This window comes from Strongylocentrotus purpuratus, unplaced genomic scaffold (assembly GCF_000002235.5).
Source record: "Strongylocentrotus purpuratus isolate Spur 01 unplaced genomic scaffold, Spur_5.0 spur5_scaffold_7, whole genome shotgun sequence".
Classification (NCBI taxonomy): domain Eukaryota; kingdom Metazoa; phylum Echinodermata; class Echinoidea; order Camarodonta; family Strongylocentrotidae; genus Strongylocentrotus; species Strongylocentrotus purpuratus.
Genome location: NW_022145613.1, coordinates 1,974,919 through 1,993,711, shown reverse-complemented (window position 1 = coordinate 1,993,711; position 18,793 = coordinate 1,974,919). Strand labels below are relative to the sequence as shown.

General features: G+C 37.1%; 1 protein-coding gene across 1 annotated transcript in view; it reads right to left on the bottom strand.

The window, feature by feature from the left end:
* Positions 1–1,512: 1,512 nt before the first annotated feature.
* LOC100893741 overlaps positions 1,513–18,793 on the bottom strand; it is a 37,869-nt gene continuing 20,588 nt past the window's right edge. Inside the window, exon 3 of the mRNA XM_003723237.3 lies at positions 1,513–6,039. Within this exon, the coding sequence (XP_003723285.2) occupies positions 5,089–6,039 (951 nt within the window). The 3' untranslated portion in view covers positions 1,513–5,088. The remainder of the gene's footprint in view (positions 6,040–18,793) is intronic.

Sequence of the window (18,793 nt, the reverse complement as noted above, 5' to 3'; positions counted from 1 at the left end):
TTGGGGACCCATTAAAGTCTAATGGGGCCTAGGCCAATGGGGCCAATGGGGCCAATTTGTCCAATGGGGCCAATCTGGACCAATTGAAAACATCTGAGGTCCCATTGAAACCTGTTAAAACCTATTGAGACCAATTGAAACCAATTGAAACCAATTGAAATTTCAATTGGTGTTCAATTGGTTTCAATTGGATTTTCGTCTTGGGGGCCGAATAGACAACTTGACTTGATTTAATTCAAATCTTTACTTGTACCGACACCAGAGTTCCCTGATGGAGATTTTCGTTCAAGCCGAGCATAAGATTTTAAAACAAAAGGGCACAGTGTCGAAGTGAAGGGGCGCCTCTCATATTTGGTAGGGGTAATTATCACTTTTCCTATGTAAAAAGGGGCACTTTTGGGGTACTTCAAAAAGTGGGGCGCACCGCCCCCCCCCCCCCCCCCTCCAGGAGCGCCGCCTCTAGGCAAGCCGTAATGTTTGTCTTACGGCTAGCAACAATTAATATATGCTTAATTACACCTAGCTGGTCGGCATTCCCGAGAAGAATCACGAAGTGGTCAACAAATACACGCGACCTTTTTGGATAGAGCTCCATTCACTTATTCATTTCTTTATTCATCTATTATTCTGACTGCTATCTTTCAAGTACAATAAAGACTGCCGAGGCACGAATTATCTTCAGCAACTTGTCCTTAAATCATTGGCCTTTAAGTAGCATTAATCTTTTTGTCTTTCCTTTTTCGACATGGTATTTACGTTATTCACGTAATTTCTTTTTTGTTTAAACAATTTTGTATTGTTTTGGCCTAGACATCCAGTGCTCTCTGCCACCCTCGCTTAAAAGAGCCTAGATTTTATTTCAGCTCCCCCCAACTACCTACACATAAGATTTCAGTAGCAGTATAACTCCCAAGACATTAGCTTCACGATACTGAAAAATACTTAGGGGACACCGCCCCCCCACCTTCTCCCCTTTTTCTCTCTCTGTCTCTCTTTCCCTCTCCCCCTCTCTCTCTCTCACTGTCTCTTGGCCTTCGTGTGTGTGTGTGTGTGTGTGGGGGGGGGGGGGGCTCAAATCCATTCCAAATATAATTCAATCTGTTCAACCTCATTATAATGAAGAGCGCCATCATAATTACGAACCGAACAAAATGTGGCCAATCTAGTGCAAGGCGGATCAATCCTTTCACTTTGTGTCTAAAATATATGATTAACAAAATATCTTGTGTATTTGTCCTTTATAGTTTTATATATCATACCACAGCAAAATTTAGTGGTGTTTATTCAACAAGACTATGAATGTTGATGACAATGTGTTCGTGAATTCATCCATTGGTATAACTTTTCGCACCTAACGTCCCGCGTTTGTTGTCGTTTTGAAATTGTTAGAAACCATTCTACAGCATACAAGAGAAATTCCTCACCCCTTCATATCATGGACCTGTCGTAAAAAGAGAGAAAGATCAAAATCTCCAGAATGACCCAATAATAATCAAATTCAAGACAGATACATATCCTTTCTATATAATCATTTTAATAAAGTCAATTTTCTTTATCAAAGTAAAGAAGAAAAACATAAAATAATATCAATAATTTTTCATGTTAGATACTCCTTCTGGTACACAATTTAAACAGGATATCAAAAAAGTAAACCAAGTCTATTATACTTTACTGATTAAGGAGGTTACGTATGAATGAGAGCTCGACTACACACGTCTTTCTCAAAGCTTGTGTACAGATTATTAAACAAAGAAATACAAATAGAATATAGTCAGTCATAACTGATTTTCTTTTTATAAACATAAAACACTATTTGACATGGGTACAAAATATGGCTTCATGAGAGTGAGGAGAGGACAGATCTAACACCTAATTACATCTGATTAAAATAAACAATACCAAATAAATACTTTCCTGGAACCAGCCAGTCATTTCTGAGTAATGCATTGAGTATTTTTGTTGGGGTATTTTTCAATTCAATTTTGTTTATCTTTATGTGCGTGTTGTGTAGGTGTATGTGGTCATTATATTTATGACTGAGTGATGTAACATAATATATAATTCACCTCAAAGGTCAATATATAGATGTTGGAGATACTGTAATACTTTTCACTACTTGTATTATCAAGATCAAATTGTAATACCATATCTAAAATGGCTGGTCCGGGATATAGATCGGCATGGAAGATTTTGATTAGAGGACTCAATATAAGCTATTACATAAATGAAATGATTTTGTGTTATCAAGATTTCGATGCGAGTAATAAAACTATATTTTCCCTCTATAATGAATAAACAATTCTAAAATAGTATTGTCACCATAATATCATATATTTGTATGCTGCATCAAGGAAGTATAACGAAGATCAATGCAGCATAACATTATCTTCATATTTGGTTATCTGGTGATGCTGTTGTGTTAGTGAACATATCAATATCTATTCATAATTCATTAAAAGTATAACGATTAAGGCATTTTATACTATTTACATGAGTACTGAACATAATTATATAAACATCACCTCTACTATACATTATTACCTATAGCTTTGTCAATAGTCATGCATACATGTGACAAAGAAAAGTTAATTGCAACATAAACATGGTAACTGAAAAGAACTGAAAAGAAAAAGATTGTGGATTCTCACAAGTCATAATCCAAAGAAATGCAAATATTTGACAGATCATTCGTGTATTACAAATTTTTCATTTTTCCTCTTTCGTCTATTGCACTAATACAAACGTTGCAACATTCAAGAGCTATCATACACATAAACATAACTATGAGCAGCTCAAATCACGCCATCTATTCCCATAGAATAACAATATTCTGCAGATTGAGTTTCAATGGACAGACAGTCAGACGACAACTCAAGATATAAATAGCTCGACTGGAAACATATGACATCAGAATATGCCAACGAATCGTGAGGAAACCCCTTTTATTATTATCCGGGGGCCCTAGTCACCGTCCGTCCGTACACTATTTGTGCTGTCATTTATCAAGGACAGATTGACAGTTATCCATCTCGACATTTTATACATGTATCTTGACTAATCGAAATGTCATGAGAAAGCTTGAAATTTAATGGCCATTTTACGGGAAGCACGTGGACATCGAGAAAGAGATCACTGCTTTGAGCCAATGATAACATATCCTTTGAGTTAACTTGGATTCCCAGAGACATGGGAAGTTCTACATTAGACGACTAATGGCTTGGCTAATCCCATCAACCCTAAAATAGAGACTCCTTCCCGAGTCTGTACGAACATACACTCATAACTCGCTCTGCGTCACTGCAAATTCAAACACTATACATTGGACCCCTTCGAGCTTTGTTGAAAGTTTGCAGTGGTTAATAAGCCATTTGCTTTCTGTATACGAAGAGAACATCCACGCCCTTTTTGTGTAGACGGGACAAGTCATATCACCTGAGTCGATTTTTTTTTATAGAACACATCGGTTTATAAATATACTCGAGGCATCCCAGGTTACTGATCGTTAAAATGTGTGAATCGCTTTCCAGAAGCGATATCCAATTAATCATACTTATTACGGGGCACCTTCTCATTTTATTATGAGAATTTGTAATAATTGTTTCAGTTTAGAACGTTCAATATTGTAACTTAGTCACATGTTACCTCCCTGAACAGGTCAATATTAATGTGTAGCAAATGCGAGCATTGTTTAAATTAAATAAATTCAAACGTTCATGGACGTTGCAGAGAAGTAATCAAATGAATAATGAAATTTAATGATCTTGACGCTCAAACTATTAAAAGTTTTTGAAATGGTTAAACTCACTTGTTGTATTAAAGATAAAGCCATTTCTGCAGATATAATTTTTAATGAAGCGCGATACAATATGATGGATCTTGTCTTGAACATGACAAGCCATTCATGCAATATGAGCAATACATTTGGTGCATTTGTTATCAAATCTTTGATACTCTTTGATTCACACACAGCTAGGATAAACGAAATACAACATACATTTCCACATAGTAAACACAGTAAAGACAGTGATGTGACCTATTACAAAAGTATGTAAAATCTTGAGTTCTGGCAAAATATATAAACAAACTCCAATTCGAGTGAAACTGTTTAAAATGTATTCTGAAACAGTATAAGGTATCTTCAGTGTATGATGGTGATATGATCCGCAAAATGGAAGGACAAAAACTTAGTGAAAACCACATGTTCCAAAAGAAAGTGTACTGTAGGTAAGTACATGTAGGCACATCATATGCCATTTATTATTGTATATTTAATCTGTTAGGATGTGTTTGAGGAAAGCATGTAATTTGTGTTACCAGAACTCAACATTGAACCGATTCATTATTGACTGTAGAAACTGAAGAAATTCTACAGGTCAGTCTCTCGTACAAGATGATACTACTTGCATAAGAATGATTTCCACATATTACATGACCACTCAACGAAGATATACATTCATTAAAACTCGATCAAAGAATGATGGATAATGAGTATTTAGTAATCATAACGCCAGAGAAGGTATAACATGATTACAGGAAGGCCGACTGTACTACTCGTCACTAATAGTTTCCCTATTCTTTTCATTAATGGAAGCAATCATACTTGTGCGACATTTAGCTTTAGAGTGTTCAAAATCATTTCTTTATACCAAAGTCGCACCGCCAAACCACCGCCAAACCGACTCCAAGCCGACTGATTTTTAGCCATTTGGGGCAAGTTTTTGCTCGGTCTTTTCTTAGTCTGGTGTCGGTCTCATTGGTATTATTATTTGATTGGCTTCAGCACCATCTCTTCTATGCAGTCGTACATACCGACTGTCGATAAAAAAAAAACGAAACGTTCCGTTGAAAAGGAGGTCCCTGTGTTTCATGTAGACATGTTAAGATCACTGTTACAAATTATACTAAACAGTCTTTGATGTGTAAACGAAGACAGCAGTGGAAGATATAGCAGCGTGGTGCTAACCCTGTTAACGTTGCTGTTTGTTCCGTCTCCCTGTAGGGACTCACATTAATTTTGTTCGAAGGCCGTTTGCATCCAAAATATTTGAAAAAGGTTTCATTAAAACAAAACGTGTTTGTTTTTTGCTTTCAAGAGAACATAGCAACTTCTGCCCATATCGAGTCCATCAGTTTCGAAGCTTCGGTGGTGTCATCACTAGTTGTTTCTTCATTGCCATTGTCATCAATATCAAGCTCGTTATCTTTCATTGAACTATCCTCTCCTCCCTGGTGAACCATATCTTCTGATTCCTCTTCTTCCTCTTCGAACGTCATCCGATCGAAGCTACGACCACTTGACCTGTGATCTCTAGAGACGTCTGGAAGTCGAAGTTCTTCCAATGAAGACATGAACGACGAGGACGATGATGATACAAAGGAAGACGAGGACATTGAGTCACGTTTACTTTCTTCTTTCATTATAGCAAACCGATTTACAACTTCACTGCTACTCGCACTCTTCAGCGATGGGGTAGGGGAGGCAGATACGGGAGGAGGAGGAGGAGGAGGAAGATTTGGTTTCTCCAAATTGCTATAGTTCTTAAGACCATCTGAGGTAACACTTTTCCTTTGACTTACAGGTGGTCTAACTGTCTGGTCTAAACTGTTATTTGTATTTCTACTGTATCCTTCGGCGTTGTGGTTTACCGCTGTGCCATTCATTAGGTTTCCATGCGTAGAGTTACCGTTAACCGCGGTCACATTTACTGGGTTGACCGCGTTGACTTCGGTGATCGCGGTACGAGTCACAGTGACCGCTGTATTTAACTGTATGACTTGTTTGTCCTCTATGACCGGCTCCTCATCGTTCTCCTCCTCCTTGATAATGTTAACACCCCGCTTTTTCTGCGAACCTGGGGTCGAGAAGCTGTCAGTGCGATGCCCGTTGGAAGACCAGCTGGACGGGTAATCGGTCTTCTCCGAATCATCGTCATCATCGTCGGCTTCGTCTTGGTTGATTTTGTTCTTGAGATCACGGATCTTCGTTTGCAGTGTGAATAAAGTGCGTGTGAGTTCCTGATCTGTGTTGCGTAGATCCATCTGTAATGCACAAATGTAAAGAAAAAAAATATAAAAATTAATGAGATGGTTGCATCATTGAGAGGTCATTTCTGAAAGAATCTTTGATTTTGATTTCCAAGAATTACAAAGCAAACTTTAACAATGCCGTCTGCATTAAAATATCAGGACAATGAACTAAAATGAAGACGTATATACATTATGTTCCCGAGTACAACAATCTGAAAATGCCGCAATTCAACTCTCGTATCCTGAAAAGTGGCGCCTTACAATGACTAAGACAAGGTCATCCCAAGGTCACTTTCAAATGACCCCTGAGAAAAGGATGATGACAGTTTGCTGTCTCCATTGTATTCCTATGATCTATTATACCGGTGAGGGAGATGGAAGTGCGATGAACGCAAATAACTCTTTATAGTTTTATAAGAATATCAGTTATGTGATTCGATGGGTGACGGAAATAATTGAAAAAAACCATTGAAAAGCAAATGTTGCAGTTACATGTATATATACCACACTAAAAGCAACGCCAAAAACAGTATAAACAAATAAATAATAATAATGATAATTCCATTATCGTGTTTTCTTCTTGTGATATCTCCTTCTACTTTTTTTTTTTTTTTGTGTATACGATTTATCCAAAAGCATGCCTTAAACACAAATAGGTTCATGGACCTGCATGGTTATGATTGTTGTAATTGTACTTGTACAAACTCGTGTACTGCTATACCTTTCTTTATGAAAAAAAAAATGATTGCAATACATTAGTCAATCATTGTTTAAAAATAATTTTCAAAAAAAGCTCACTTTACTGTGAATTAATGGAGAAAAGGTTCATAGACGAAGATAGACGTATTTGAAGAAGATTGTGAAAAATAGGAATAGTGTGAGATGTTTAAATTAAAGAATCTGTGCTTTATGATAACAGAGAATGAAAGATAGAGAGGCGAGGGTGAGTGACAGAGATCAACAAGACGGGAGAGAGAGAGAGAGAGGGGGGAGGGGGAGGGGGGTACAACAAACGTAATCCTGCATGGCTAGGTTCCCTGGATTCCGAGCCAAATTGGCTTCACTGCCCTTGTCATGATTCATAACTCCCGCATCTTCTCAACAAGAAACAAAATGAATTTGAATCTTCAATTTCCTTAAATAAAATCAGTTCTCTTGAGTTTTGCTGTATTGATGCTTTGTTTTTGTATCCTTCATTCGGGGCCGTTTTTTTCACTGCGTCGACAAGATCAATAACACCTACATTATCTAGTCTGTTGATAATGTTTTTTTTAATAACAGACATATCACGTGAAACATATATGATAGTGCTCTTTTTGTCCTTGGCTTCTCACCTTTTTGCCAAGAAGTTTGTCGATATTATTTACTTCTATTCCCGATATCCCTGAACAGGCGCTGCAGTGAACTTTGGTAAACTTTTTTCAATTACAGTATGATGAGTATCTGTTATGCTACAATAGGCCTATTCCCTTCTATCTCTACCGATATACGTCTCTTGAGCATCGTTAATTTGATGAAGGAAAGCCACATTACAGTGGGTTATTTAAGGATCTCCCTCCCTTCTGGAGCAAAACTTGCAAAAATGTATCCAAATAACCATGTAAGAAACCTCAAAAGCAAAACAAAATCTTAGTTGTGATCACAAATTTAATATAAAAAGATTTGTGTGCTTGCCATTATACATGCAAATAACATTTCAGTCACTGCATGGGAATAAATAAGGCAAAATTCTTTTTCTTTAATCTAAAAAAAATACATGTAACAAATCATAATCTACTTGCGAGAAAATTGTAAACATCTTTTCAAACATTTTAGGATATATCTGAGCACTATCCAAACGCTGCAAAAAGATTGACTTTGAGAGAGGGAGAAAATTATAGCAGGTTTAGGCTTTAATGAGAAAGGTATGGACAGAGTCTCACGTGCATCCAATCAAGCAGCTGTCCTTTTCCACTTTCTTGAAATGTTTCAGTCTCAGCGAAGGAAACACGAATTACGGCCAATTTTTCATCACTCGCATCTTGACTTCCCTCGGAAGTCCAGAAGTAGGATAGAGGGATTTGAGTTAATACCCACAGACTTCACTTCAGACAAGAAACCGAAGCCCCTCCCCCATCTTTTCCTAACCATCTATTACTTTCATCTTCATTTTCTCCCTAGATACAGATCTAAAAGCGGTATAAAGGGGTACTTTGGCCACTATCCACAAACCTGTGCAGTATGTGTGTCACAACTAACCAGAGATAATTCCCGACTCGGTTATGATCAATTTTCCCTGTCTCTCCACGCCCCCTCCTCCCCTCCTACCGATACTTGATCCTCTCAATTCTGTGCTCCCTGTCTCTTTCTTCTTTTATCTTCTTTACCTTTCCAAGACAAAACTGGAACAAGGTGTACCGATTAAAGATAAAGTGAGTTCTGGTCATCCGATTGCATTGTGAAAGAAAAGGTGTGGAATAGATCAGAAAAATTTGATCATGTAGCATGTAAGTATTGGTGTGTACTGCAAAGTTCTGGAGTCATCAAAAGTAATCAAAATCATAATAAATTTGGCCCAGTCTTGGTAATGTACCAAGCACTGTACAAGCACTGTAACCAGAACTCACCTTTATCTTTAAATATTATAATATATGCTCATTAATCTGTCAGGTTTTATTCATTGATATTCACCTTCAGTTATAAACGACCTCCCGTCATTATTCTCTTTAAAAGGAAGAACAAGCCAAGACCTGTATTTACTCTTGTCCCATATGTCCCATAAGTGCAAAACATGGTAAATAAAATGATATTATTCACAAACGTTTTGTTTACCAATTCAATGAAAAGGGTGAAATAACTTTAGTTATTGACTTGGTAAATAAATACTCTTGCAAACACAATCGTCAACGGTCAGGGACTCAGAGAAGGCTGAAACGTGTGAAAGACAGAGCCAAAGAGAGAGAGAGAGAGAGAGAGAGAGAGAGAGTATGACTGGTTGGTCGAGAGAGATAACGATGAGTTTATAATACGGTTAAGGGCATGACATTGTCTGTTGATAATAATAGTCACTATCGGAAAGCCGAGTATATGTAAATCAAGTGACGAGGTAATTATGATGATTTACAAATGCTAGACATTGTTACTGTTATCGTCTTTCCCACAATGCTCTCAGGTTCGAATGTTCGATGAGTAGGTTCATCATGTGATAGTAATGGATCATTTCTAAACTCAAAATGGGTATGATTTCTTCATATATTCATATCACGAGATAAATGATCATTCGCAACCAGCTGCATCCAACAATCACACTATTCTCGATGTTTTGTTACAAGTAAACGCATGATAAGTCAACCTTAAATTGAATGCTCTGATAAAAGTACTGTTATTTGGTTTCAAGAGTCCCTTATTTTTTGCTTTTCTAAACCCTGCAATCTCATTGACCTCCTTCACATTTCTCTGACAGTTCAAAATATTGCCTTCTAAAATAGACCTAGCATGGTATTTAAAGAGAGTTAACATGCACATAACTCTGTTCAAAAGGTATTTTAAAGTTTGGGAACTTTGATAAAATTTGCTCTTTCAGCGAACCTATAAGTATAGTGGTTTCAAACTATGAAACTGTAAGAATCGGATAGGAAGAAAGTCTGGGTCAACCACGGTATAGTTATGATCTCTTACCATTACTGAAACTTATTAGTCAGCAGTGCCCTCAATTCGGGGGGGGGGGTTACTTGTTAATATGACATTGTTCTCTTATTTTGTCGAATTGTAAAAAACTTGCAATCTGTTTCATCAACATGATCATGTGACCTTGCTAATGGTCACCTGACAGACGATCAGCTGAATACTTTAAAGGATAATCGTTTAATCGAGGACAAAGACAATCACACTTTGTATGAAAAATTGATGGTGACCTTGTAATATCCTCGATTAAAGATTATCTTCATTGCTTTAATTTATTCGAAGGCTTACACACAAAGAAGGTATACGGATTATACAGTTGCATACAGTTCAAACATTAAGAACTATTTCTTTACATTGCTTGTGCAATCAAAAGTCTCCAAAATTAAAAGCGCAAGTCAAAAAAACGACACTTTCCGAGTCATAACTGTTCTAAGACATAATAGGGTAGAGTGTAAAATGATTTGGAGTTTTATGGCAAAGATAAAAATCTGTACAGACGTGCCTATTACCGAACTGATAATTAAAATATATACAAACACGATGAGTAACCATTATAATGTAAATTATGCATTTAAACCTATAATTCGGCTCATTACGAGCGATTTCCTATAACTTTAGAAGCTAAAGTTTTAAATCTACTCTGTGAGTTAGTAAACTAAGATCATACAGTATCACGTACATAGGCTAGGCCAAGCTTACTAAAATAAAAACAACTCAATGCCGCCATCTGCACAAACGAGGGTTAAATCTGATCTTATGATAACTTTGACATAAATCTGACATGTTGATAGCAAAATAGGATAGACGCTCATGACTATTTCATTTAGATAAAAACATGTCAAGGCCCATTGTATTTACCACCGATTAATAATCCATTCTATTCATTTGACGTGAAAACAGAACGCACCCACATGCAGTGGGTTTCGACATACCAGCTTCGGAATGTTGTGAGTGGTGGTTTGCCTTTGTGTCTGTATTTGCTAAGTATTGATGGTCGAAATACAGGGGTGAAAGAATGTCAAACCCGAGAAAAATAAGGAAAGAAATTACAGAATACAATAGGTTCAGAATATTTGTGGTGAAAATATGAAATATTTCTCGCATGATGCGTGTAGCAGTGTAGATGAAGTGTCGACCTCTAACGCTTATTAATCTTTTACTTTTAAGTATTTATCAAATTTATTGAGTTTCTTCCTTCAAAACAATGAACCTCTATATGGATCGAATCTACCTTGCATTAATTACTTGTTGCGTGATGTCTGACAGTCACTGGAACGGGGAATTATCGGTTAACGGTCAAGGGCGACTTAGTTTTAAAGTGTGTTCACATTTCTATTCAACAGTCAACGTCAGATATTCGATTCATTTCAATTCATTTATTTATTCAACCATCAAAATATACATACAGTCAAAATAAGTTACATCAACAATTTAACAGAACAACTAATTGCTAGAATATGTAGGTTCATATTCTAAGAAGTTAAACCAGATTCTGATTTCTAAAGCTCAATCTAAAAGTCGAGTTTTCCTTCGTCTAATTTGTATAGCCCGTTTAACATAGGGAAGGGGGCAGGACCATCGAGTATTTCGTGCTGATGGAATGCTTGCTATATTAAGTTTGTAATCGACTTGGCTTGGGACCTCTATCATACAATACCTGTGTTTGTGTTTAGTCTAGACATAACCTATTCAGCAGTGCACCACTGCTTTTGCTTTATATAATGTGGCTTTATTCATGTGCTCCAATGCCAATTGAAGCATCAAAAGTATAATGTGGACCAGATACTTCCAAACATTAATCTATCTTCCTAATAATCGACTACGATACACCACGGCAGACAGCAGATCCTCTGCAAGGACATTGGAGTATTTATAGAAGAGGATTATCAAAACGATGCAATAAGAAGCGACACGCTCGACTTGACTACAATGATCATCATCCCAACATGTGATCGTTCCCAAGAATCCCAAACAATCATAACAAATATATTATTGTAATTTTGAAGAACTATCGCGCCATTATTTGCACTCTCCAGTAGTGCTCTGCAGTATCTTGAAGACTAGGAGTAATAACTTCAGTTACTCTCTTTGACCTAGATGAGGTGCTAGCATAGAATGATACATGGATTTAGATTGACTTGGCATACATCATCGTACAGTCGCCTTCCCATCAACCTTGCAGTTAGGAAATGACAATGTCACATGCTGTGTCTACTTCCCGCCTTGCTTGTAATCATCCATGATAGAGTCTAAACGTCTGGGAAATAGAGGAGCAAAACAACCAAAAGTTAGAGAGAGAGAGAGAGAGAGAAGGGGGGGGGGGGGGGTGCGCTAGAATGTTTCGATTGTGGGTACCGGGCCAAAATGTTTTCATGTTTGCCGTTGTTCAACTTGCAAACAAAATTGCACGCAAAAGAAAAACTACGCAGTTTTGCCAAAACGGTTTACCATCTTTTACACAACCCCGTGCATCCCCCGCACAACCCACACACGCCAACGCACCCACTCCCAGCGAGGTCTATAAAACTTTCACCCAATCAAAGGTCGGGCTGTGGTCAGTACTTATAGAGATACAAATCAAGGTAGATTTAAACGTAATACCCAACCACAATCTGGAATGATGGAAACAAACAAAGATCGAGAAACGTCAAAGCATGGATCTTTTGACGTCAACGTTCATGTTACTTGATAAAGCAGGGGATCTGAAGCTAGGGTGTGACTGTATACTCTAATCCTTCAATGTATCAACAAAATTCCTAATGCCTTAGCTACTCTTAACGAGCGTTGTTATGCTATTTTGAGAACAATCGACTCGAAAAATGGAGAGTAATCAAGGTTTTATGACTCTACTCACAATACCTTGCAATAACACAAAGGCTCCTTATTTATAAGGGCAGACATCATGCGATGTTCTACCAAAATGATACAACATCGAAACTATGCAAAGAATTTGATTTGAAAAATAGCTACCCATTTTCAGGTTCCTTAGAAAATTATTTACCATTCTCAGAAGATGTTAAAAAGATTTCGAGAAGAGCCCGTCTTTTTAACAAAGACATGCCAATATCATGACGAGTAATAAATCTAATTGGAGATGTAGAGATCACAAATTATTACACGCGACTCATCACAGACTTTAGGAATACTGTATGGCAAAAATAAATCTTACATGAATTCCAGAGGATATTGTCGGAAGATATTAAAACATGCTTATTTTTTCATGTGTCAGTTTGCTGCGCATCTGTTACAGTGATAACTATGCAGGGGAAGTCATAATTGAAGTTATCTTTGATAAAATTGGTATCAATTATAATTAAGCAAAGTTCCTCATGGACAGAGCGGAAGCTGCATCCGAGTGTGGGACGCTGTGTTGTTTCTGTCTGGGAAGGGTTGCCGCAAAATTTAAGGATATACCTGGATGGATTCAATTAAGAGAGTAAATATTATGAAGTTTTCTTTAACGGTGTCTCTCCAGTCTCCAATCACAAACAAATCGTAATGGAGTGCCCTTGGAACATGGCAAGGAAAAATACACACAAACTGCATTAAAGATAACGTAGCTAGCAGTGTGGTATACGTCGTTATATAGTGTTCAATCACATAATCATGATTATGTAAATAAGTTCCTATGAGTCGCTCTTTAGAAGTAATTGCTTTTCAATAAAATAGCCCTTATCATAAAGCATAATAGGATTATTTCTCCCCTCTCTCTTTCTCTTCCTCTCTCGAAAACGAAAATGTCGACGACTCCGGCCATTAATGGCTACAGTTCTTCCCAACTGAATGGTATATTATTGCGTTCCGATTCGCATCGAAGCCCAGAAGTTACGTGCATGTTTCATGCTACGTTGGGTTTTATCATTGGGTGAGAAATATTTGTTCCATGACTTTACACGGTCACTTGTTTGCTAGAGAAGAGTCTTTATACATATCCTGACTGATACGACGGTTGTCTTCTTTTGACACACAGTGGCGTAGCCTGAGTTCATTCATAGAGCCGGGGTACTAGACCGATTGGGAGGGGGTCCTCGGTCTTACTGAAAACCGAAATACGAATTTACAGGCTATTGATTACAGGAGGGTGCGGAAGGTGGTCCAGTCGTCTTCGTTCTTGTCATTTCCACCTTCCCCTTTCTCTTTTCATTTATTTGTCATCACCCAATGGGAGGGGCACGCGCCCCTTTAATTTTGCCCCTAGAAAGTCTACGCCACTGTGGACAGATATACATCCGATATCGTGAATACTGTTTGTACTTTGTACAGTATATAATTTAAAATGCAATAGGCCTATGTTAGGTGATTCCATGAATACATTTATCAAAGCAAGGATACACTGGTACAAAATATATTTCATGAGATGTGAATATTACTGTTCATATTCATATTTCTTTCTCTTGCAATAACGGTCCCTTTCACATTCAATTGACCACATCCGTTCGGCTTTACACAGCAAGGAACATTGCTGTAGGCATCTGTGATCATTATCTGAGAAGGATTTGACCAAGAGAGATATATCTGGTTTGACCCCGCCTTGGCATTGCAATATCTACTTTTTATAATTAATGAATCATGATAAAATATAGCAGACAACAAACTTGTATTAATGCCGATAAACATTGTGGCCTGAATTCACAAAGGAGGTTTGTCCACAAACCTCCTTTGTGAATTCGGGCCTGTGGATCTTTAAACCAAGTCGCAACAGTTTTACTTCTTAGTGCAGTTGAAGTAAACACCACTCCTAGCACATTGTCAAAATGCAGCCATCCAAAGTCTCCACTTATCATTATACTGCCTGTCTCTATAATAGCAATAAACATAATACGAATATATTCTAAAACGCTTCAATGAAAACGTTTGTACAATTGGTTATGTAACAATAATTGGTTCTTAAACAGCTTTAGTTTGGTCATTGTACAAGCCGACTGGTAAATGGATGAATAATAAATAAAGAAGAACAATTCTGCCTATTGGCCCTATTCTATATTACAGGCCAGCTTTCGCAGGGCACTTCTGTAAATCCTGAGACACAACTCGAAGACGAATGATCTATATGTTACGCAAATACAAGGCGTTCTTCCCCCCCGAGGAGGAAGTAATAGCTAAATACTGTAAGACGTGATAACAATGTAGATTGAACATATCCTTGGACTTGCAAGATAGAGTATTCACAACATAAAATCTCTCTCTATATAATATATGATTCAGCACTGGACTTTAACCCATCAATAGACGGGTTGAAGCCCAGTGCTGAATCATTAGCCTTGCCTATGTGTACTGTCACGCGTGTGTAACGTTTTGACATGCTTCAACCATGCAGAAGATTCCTTGCATGAAGTAAATAATACAGACCTACATCTTCTCCATAGCTCAAAATTGCTCTCGCTTTTGAATATTTTTAGGCGAAAAGAGAGAGAGAGAGAGAGCTTATCCCATGATTAACCCCTTAAAATCCCCCCTCCTTTTTTTTTTATCTCGCCAGGCCTGGCGCTCAAGCGTGTAAAGATGTTTAGAAGAGTACCACAAGTCCTCCCCCAATTATTTATTGCAGAACTACTTATTTGTAAGGTTTTAGCTCGAATTAGACGAAATGAATTCAGAAGGAATGAAAAGCTGTCTACGGCGTGCGAATATGAAGCGAATGTGATGTATCACCCATCCAGACAGTGAATGTTATAATCATTACATAAGGTGCTTTTCTAATTTCCGTGGCTATGACGCAAAGGCAATCAAAAATGTTGTTCACAGCGAGACTAACAAGTAAAAAAAAAAAAAAAATCACTAAACAGTTCCATAAAAAATAACGATAGCGATTGCCATGTTAGTAAAAAAAAAAATATAAAAATAAGCTCAATGATACAAAATTGATTAATTCCCACAATATTAAAGCATTACATTTGATGAAAATATATAATATACATGTATATACTTTCAAAGACAGGTCTTTTTACTTTTTATTTTAGTTGTATTTATGAGCAAGGAAGCCTGAATGGTGGTATTTGTTCAATAATTGTCACAAAGCCAGCGAACTTGAGCGAAGGATCACGAATTACCTCTCAGTAAAAGTCGTTATGTATGATCAATGCCCTTTGGGATCTTTGTATCTTTGAAAGTAAACCGTACAAACGGTAAAACATGACAAACAATTCTAATTATTATCATGTTATACAGTCATGTGGCATGGCTCTCTATCAGCAGTATTCAATTAATTAATTAATGTTAAATATTGCTCAATCGTCTTGTGGGAACATTTATGGTGACCATGGCACCGACAAGCAGTCCCTTTATTTGACGACTTGTTGTTGTTGCTTTGATTATGATGAAATCGCACAGACTCATAACCAAAACTGATCCTAAAAATAACAGACCTCAAATTTCAATTATTTTACTTCTTCTTTTGTAGGTTTCGTATAAGGCGCCTGATGTTATCATGCTTGTCAGCATCTTGTTACAAATGAATATATACATCAGTTAGATATCCTTGATTAAGGAAATGTAATTAATACTGATGATGACAAGTCTGTTTGGTTGATTAGATCAGTGGCACTCTTACGTAACATGGTTAGTCAATAATTGAACTGTGGTTACACTTAAAGTTACACCAGGGACTGAGAGGAAGGCTACGTCAAATTAATTCTATCTTCGTTTATGCTACATTAATGACGAATCAATAATAATGTTACATTGAAGACGTTTTACAAAAAGGAAAAAGCCTGGCCAATATTGAGTATTATGACAATCATCCTGCACCATTCTTAGGTCATAAGGTGAAATAGGCCTAATCCTTCATTGTCAGATACCCACAGTTGGTCCAATACCATCATGACTGGTGCTTTTCGCTGATGGTTTTGGTCATTAACATTAATTACATTGCTGTCAAATCATGTTACCACTAAATATATTCAATAACGCTAACATGAATAACAAGATTCTTCACTGATATCAGATATCTTCACCATCATTTCGTATCACCTTCCTTCATTTGAGAAGGGCCTGAATGGTGCTATTTTATGATTGTCAAACAGTGTACATCATACCATAACTCATTATCGTAGCTTTGACTGATAATCTGTTTACATTTCCGTGCACATTCTATTTTCAATTTTAATAATAATCGCGAGTCGCCGAGTATAATTATATTCCTTTAATGATTTCAAACCGCAAACGCCCCATCTATTCATACTTCATCAGCCGAACATCCTGTCATTTGGATACACAATCATGACAATAGATCATCTCGCTAAACCCTATAGGATGACCTGGTGGCGACCTGGTGCCGAGCTGAGAGAACCATTTAAAAAATCAATCAATCTACGTAGGTCGGACAAATCAAGAAGTCTGGCGTGGAATATATTCATTCACAACGTTAAATAGATTGTATATGCGCAATGTGTAGAAAGTTAATGGTCTATATCTTTAATGTGGCGATACCACACAGTCCTTATTCTCGATTCGGGCATCATAGCTTTTTAAAAAGATGACAGTTCTTAATATGATACCAGTCTATGTAATACCAGGGAGATGGTGATACGTATACCGTATAATGTACGGTCCATCGGAGCACGAGGATATGATTTAATTATATCTGCGGAGAGGGGTTATGATTTTGAGCTATAATTTCACAATTATCCTAATCAAATTTTACATGAAATAATGTTATTATTTGAACGAAATTCCCCCACCGTAGTCATGGTAACAAATACTGGTGTTAAAGACCCTCTTTGTATTCCAATGTCAATAGGTCATACTGAGTCATGAACTCGTTCTATATTCCAACACACAAACAAAATCAACGGGGCTAGGATTAAAGCGACTTCTACAAAAGGCATTATTCCACACTATATTCAAAGGAAGGTTTTATACAAGGTATTATAGTGTGGTATAAAACTTTCCTTTTCTGTATAATTGTCTCCATAAAGTCAGTTTCTGTTTAATCCATGTAACATGCAGGATGGGTGGTCCGAGCAGAGTTAGGATATAACGAGCAGGAAACACTTCCGATTTTTCGAACTTCTCTTTACAAAAAAATTCATGATAATGAGTTACTTTTAAACGGGAATTGCTAAATATTTCCAATTATTAATCGTAGCTAAATATAAACATTTTCACAGGCAGTGATGTCTATAACAAAACTGAGAGCTAGTCCAAGTACACTACACAAGGAATCACAAGAAACGACTCCTTCTTCCATAAACATTGAAAAAGGAAAACGTTCGAGCTATTTTGACAAGCACAAGGTAAACAAAAAACGCATATGAGGAATCTCGCACGTATGTTTAATATACATGCAGATCCAACTCTATTAGTAGACGGCTCCTCTCAAATACACTACATTTTCCTGGTCCAAGGTTCCTTAAAATATACCTTACCTTTCCCGAGCCCTGATTCCGGATTGAGGTTTGATTAGTGAATGAAGGAGACAGAGAAGAGAAGTAGCCAGACTGACTTGTCAAACTTCCTCTCTTCTCAGGTGAATATGCCGGAAAGCATCCCAAATCGAATTGTGTGAAATTTCCTGTTATTGACAACGACCACTCACATTATACTGACATGACAATGTGACCGTCTTTTCCTCATCCACATCCACAGTTACATAACCCCTTTACATTCCTCGAAAATATCCGTAAACGTTGCATTTCACTCGAAAGAAAATGCTTGCCAATACTAAAAGAATATGTTCCATCTGCTGGATATTTTATGTAATTTACTTCAATATAATTAGCATCACACCCCTGTTACTATAATTATCTATTATTCTAGCATAAAATGACAGCTCACTGTCAAAACAATTACCAACGCATCAAAAGGTAATTGGTTACGTGTACAACCCACAAATTCATCAGAGAAAAAAACCTCAACTTAGACAGGTGCACAAAACCATTAATTAGTTTTCGGGATACACGGTAAACTGTTTCACCGTACTAATACCGGTATTTTTGCTGCAGGAAGTTAGAACTAAGTCATCATTCTGTACATTTCTCATTTTTCTGTAATGTTGTATTTTGAGCTGACGAATCGGATGTAGCACATTTATAAAATTCGATCACACTCGCAAGGCAATTTTGAAATCGATGGGGGAAATTGAGTTTGTATGACATCATCATGT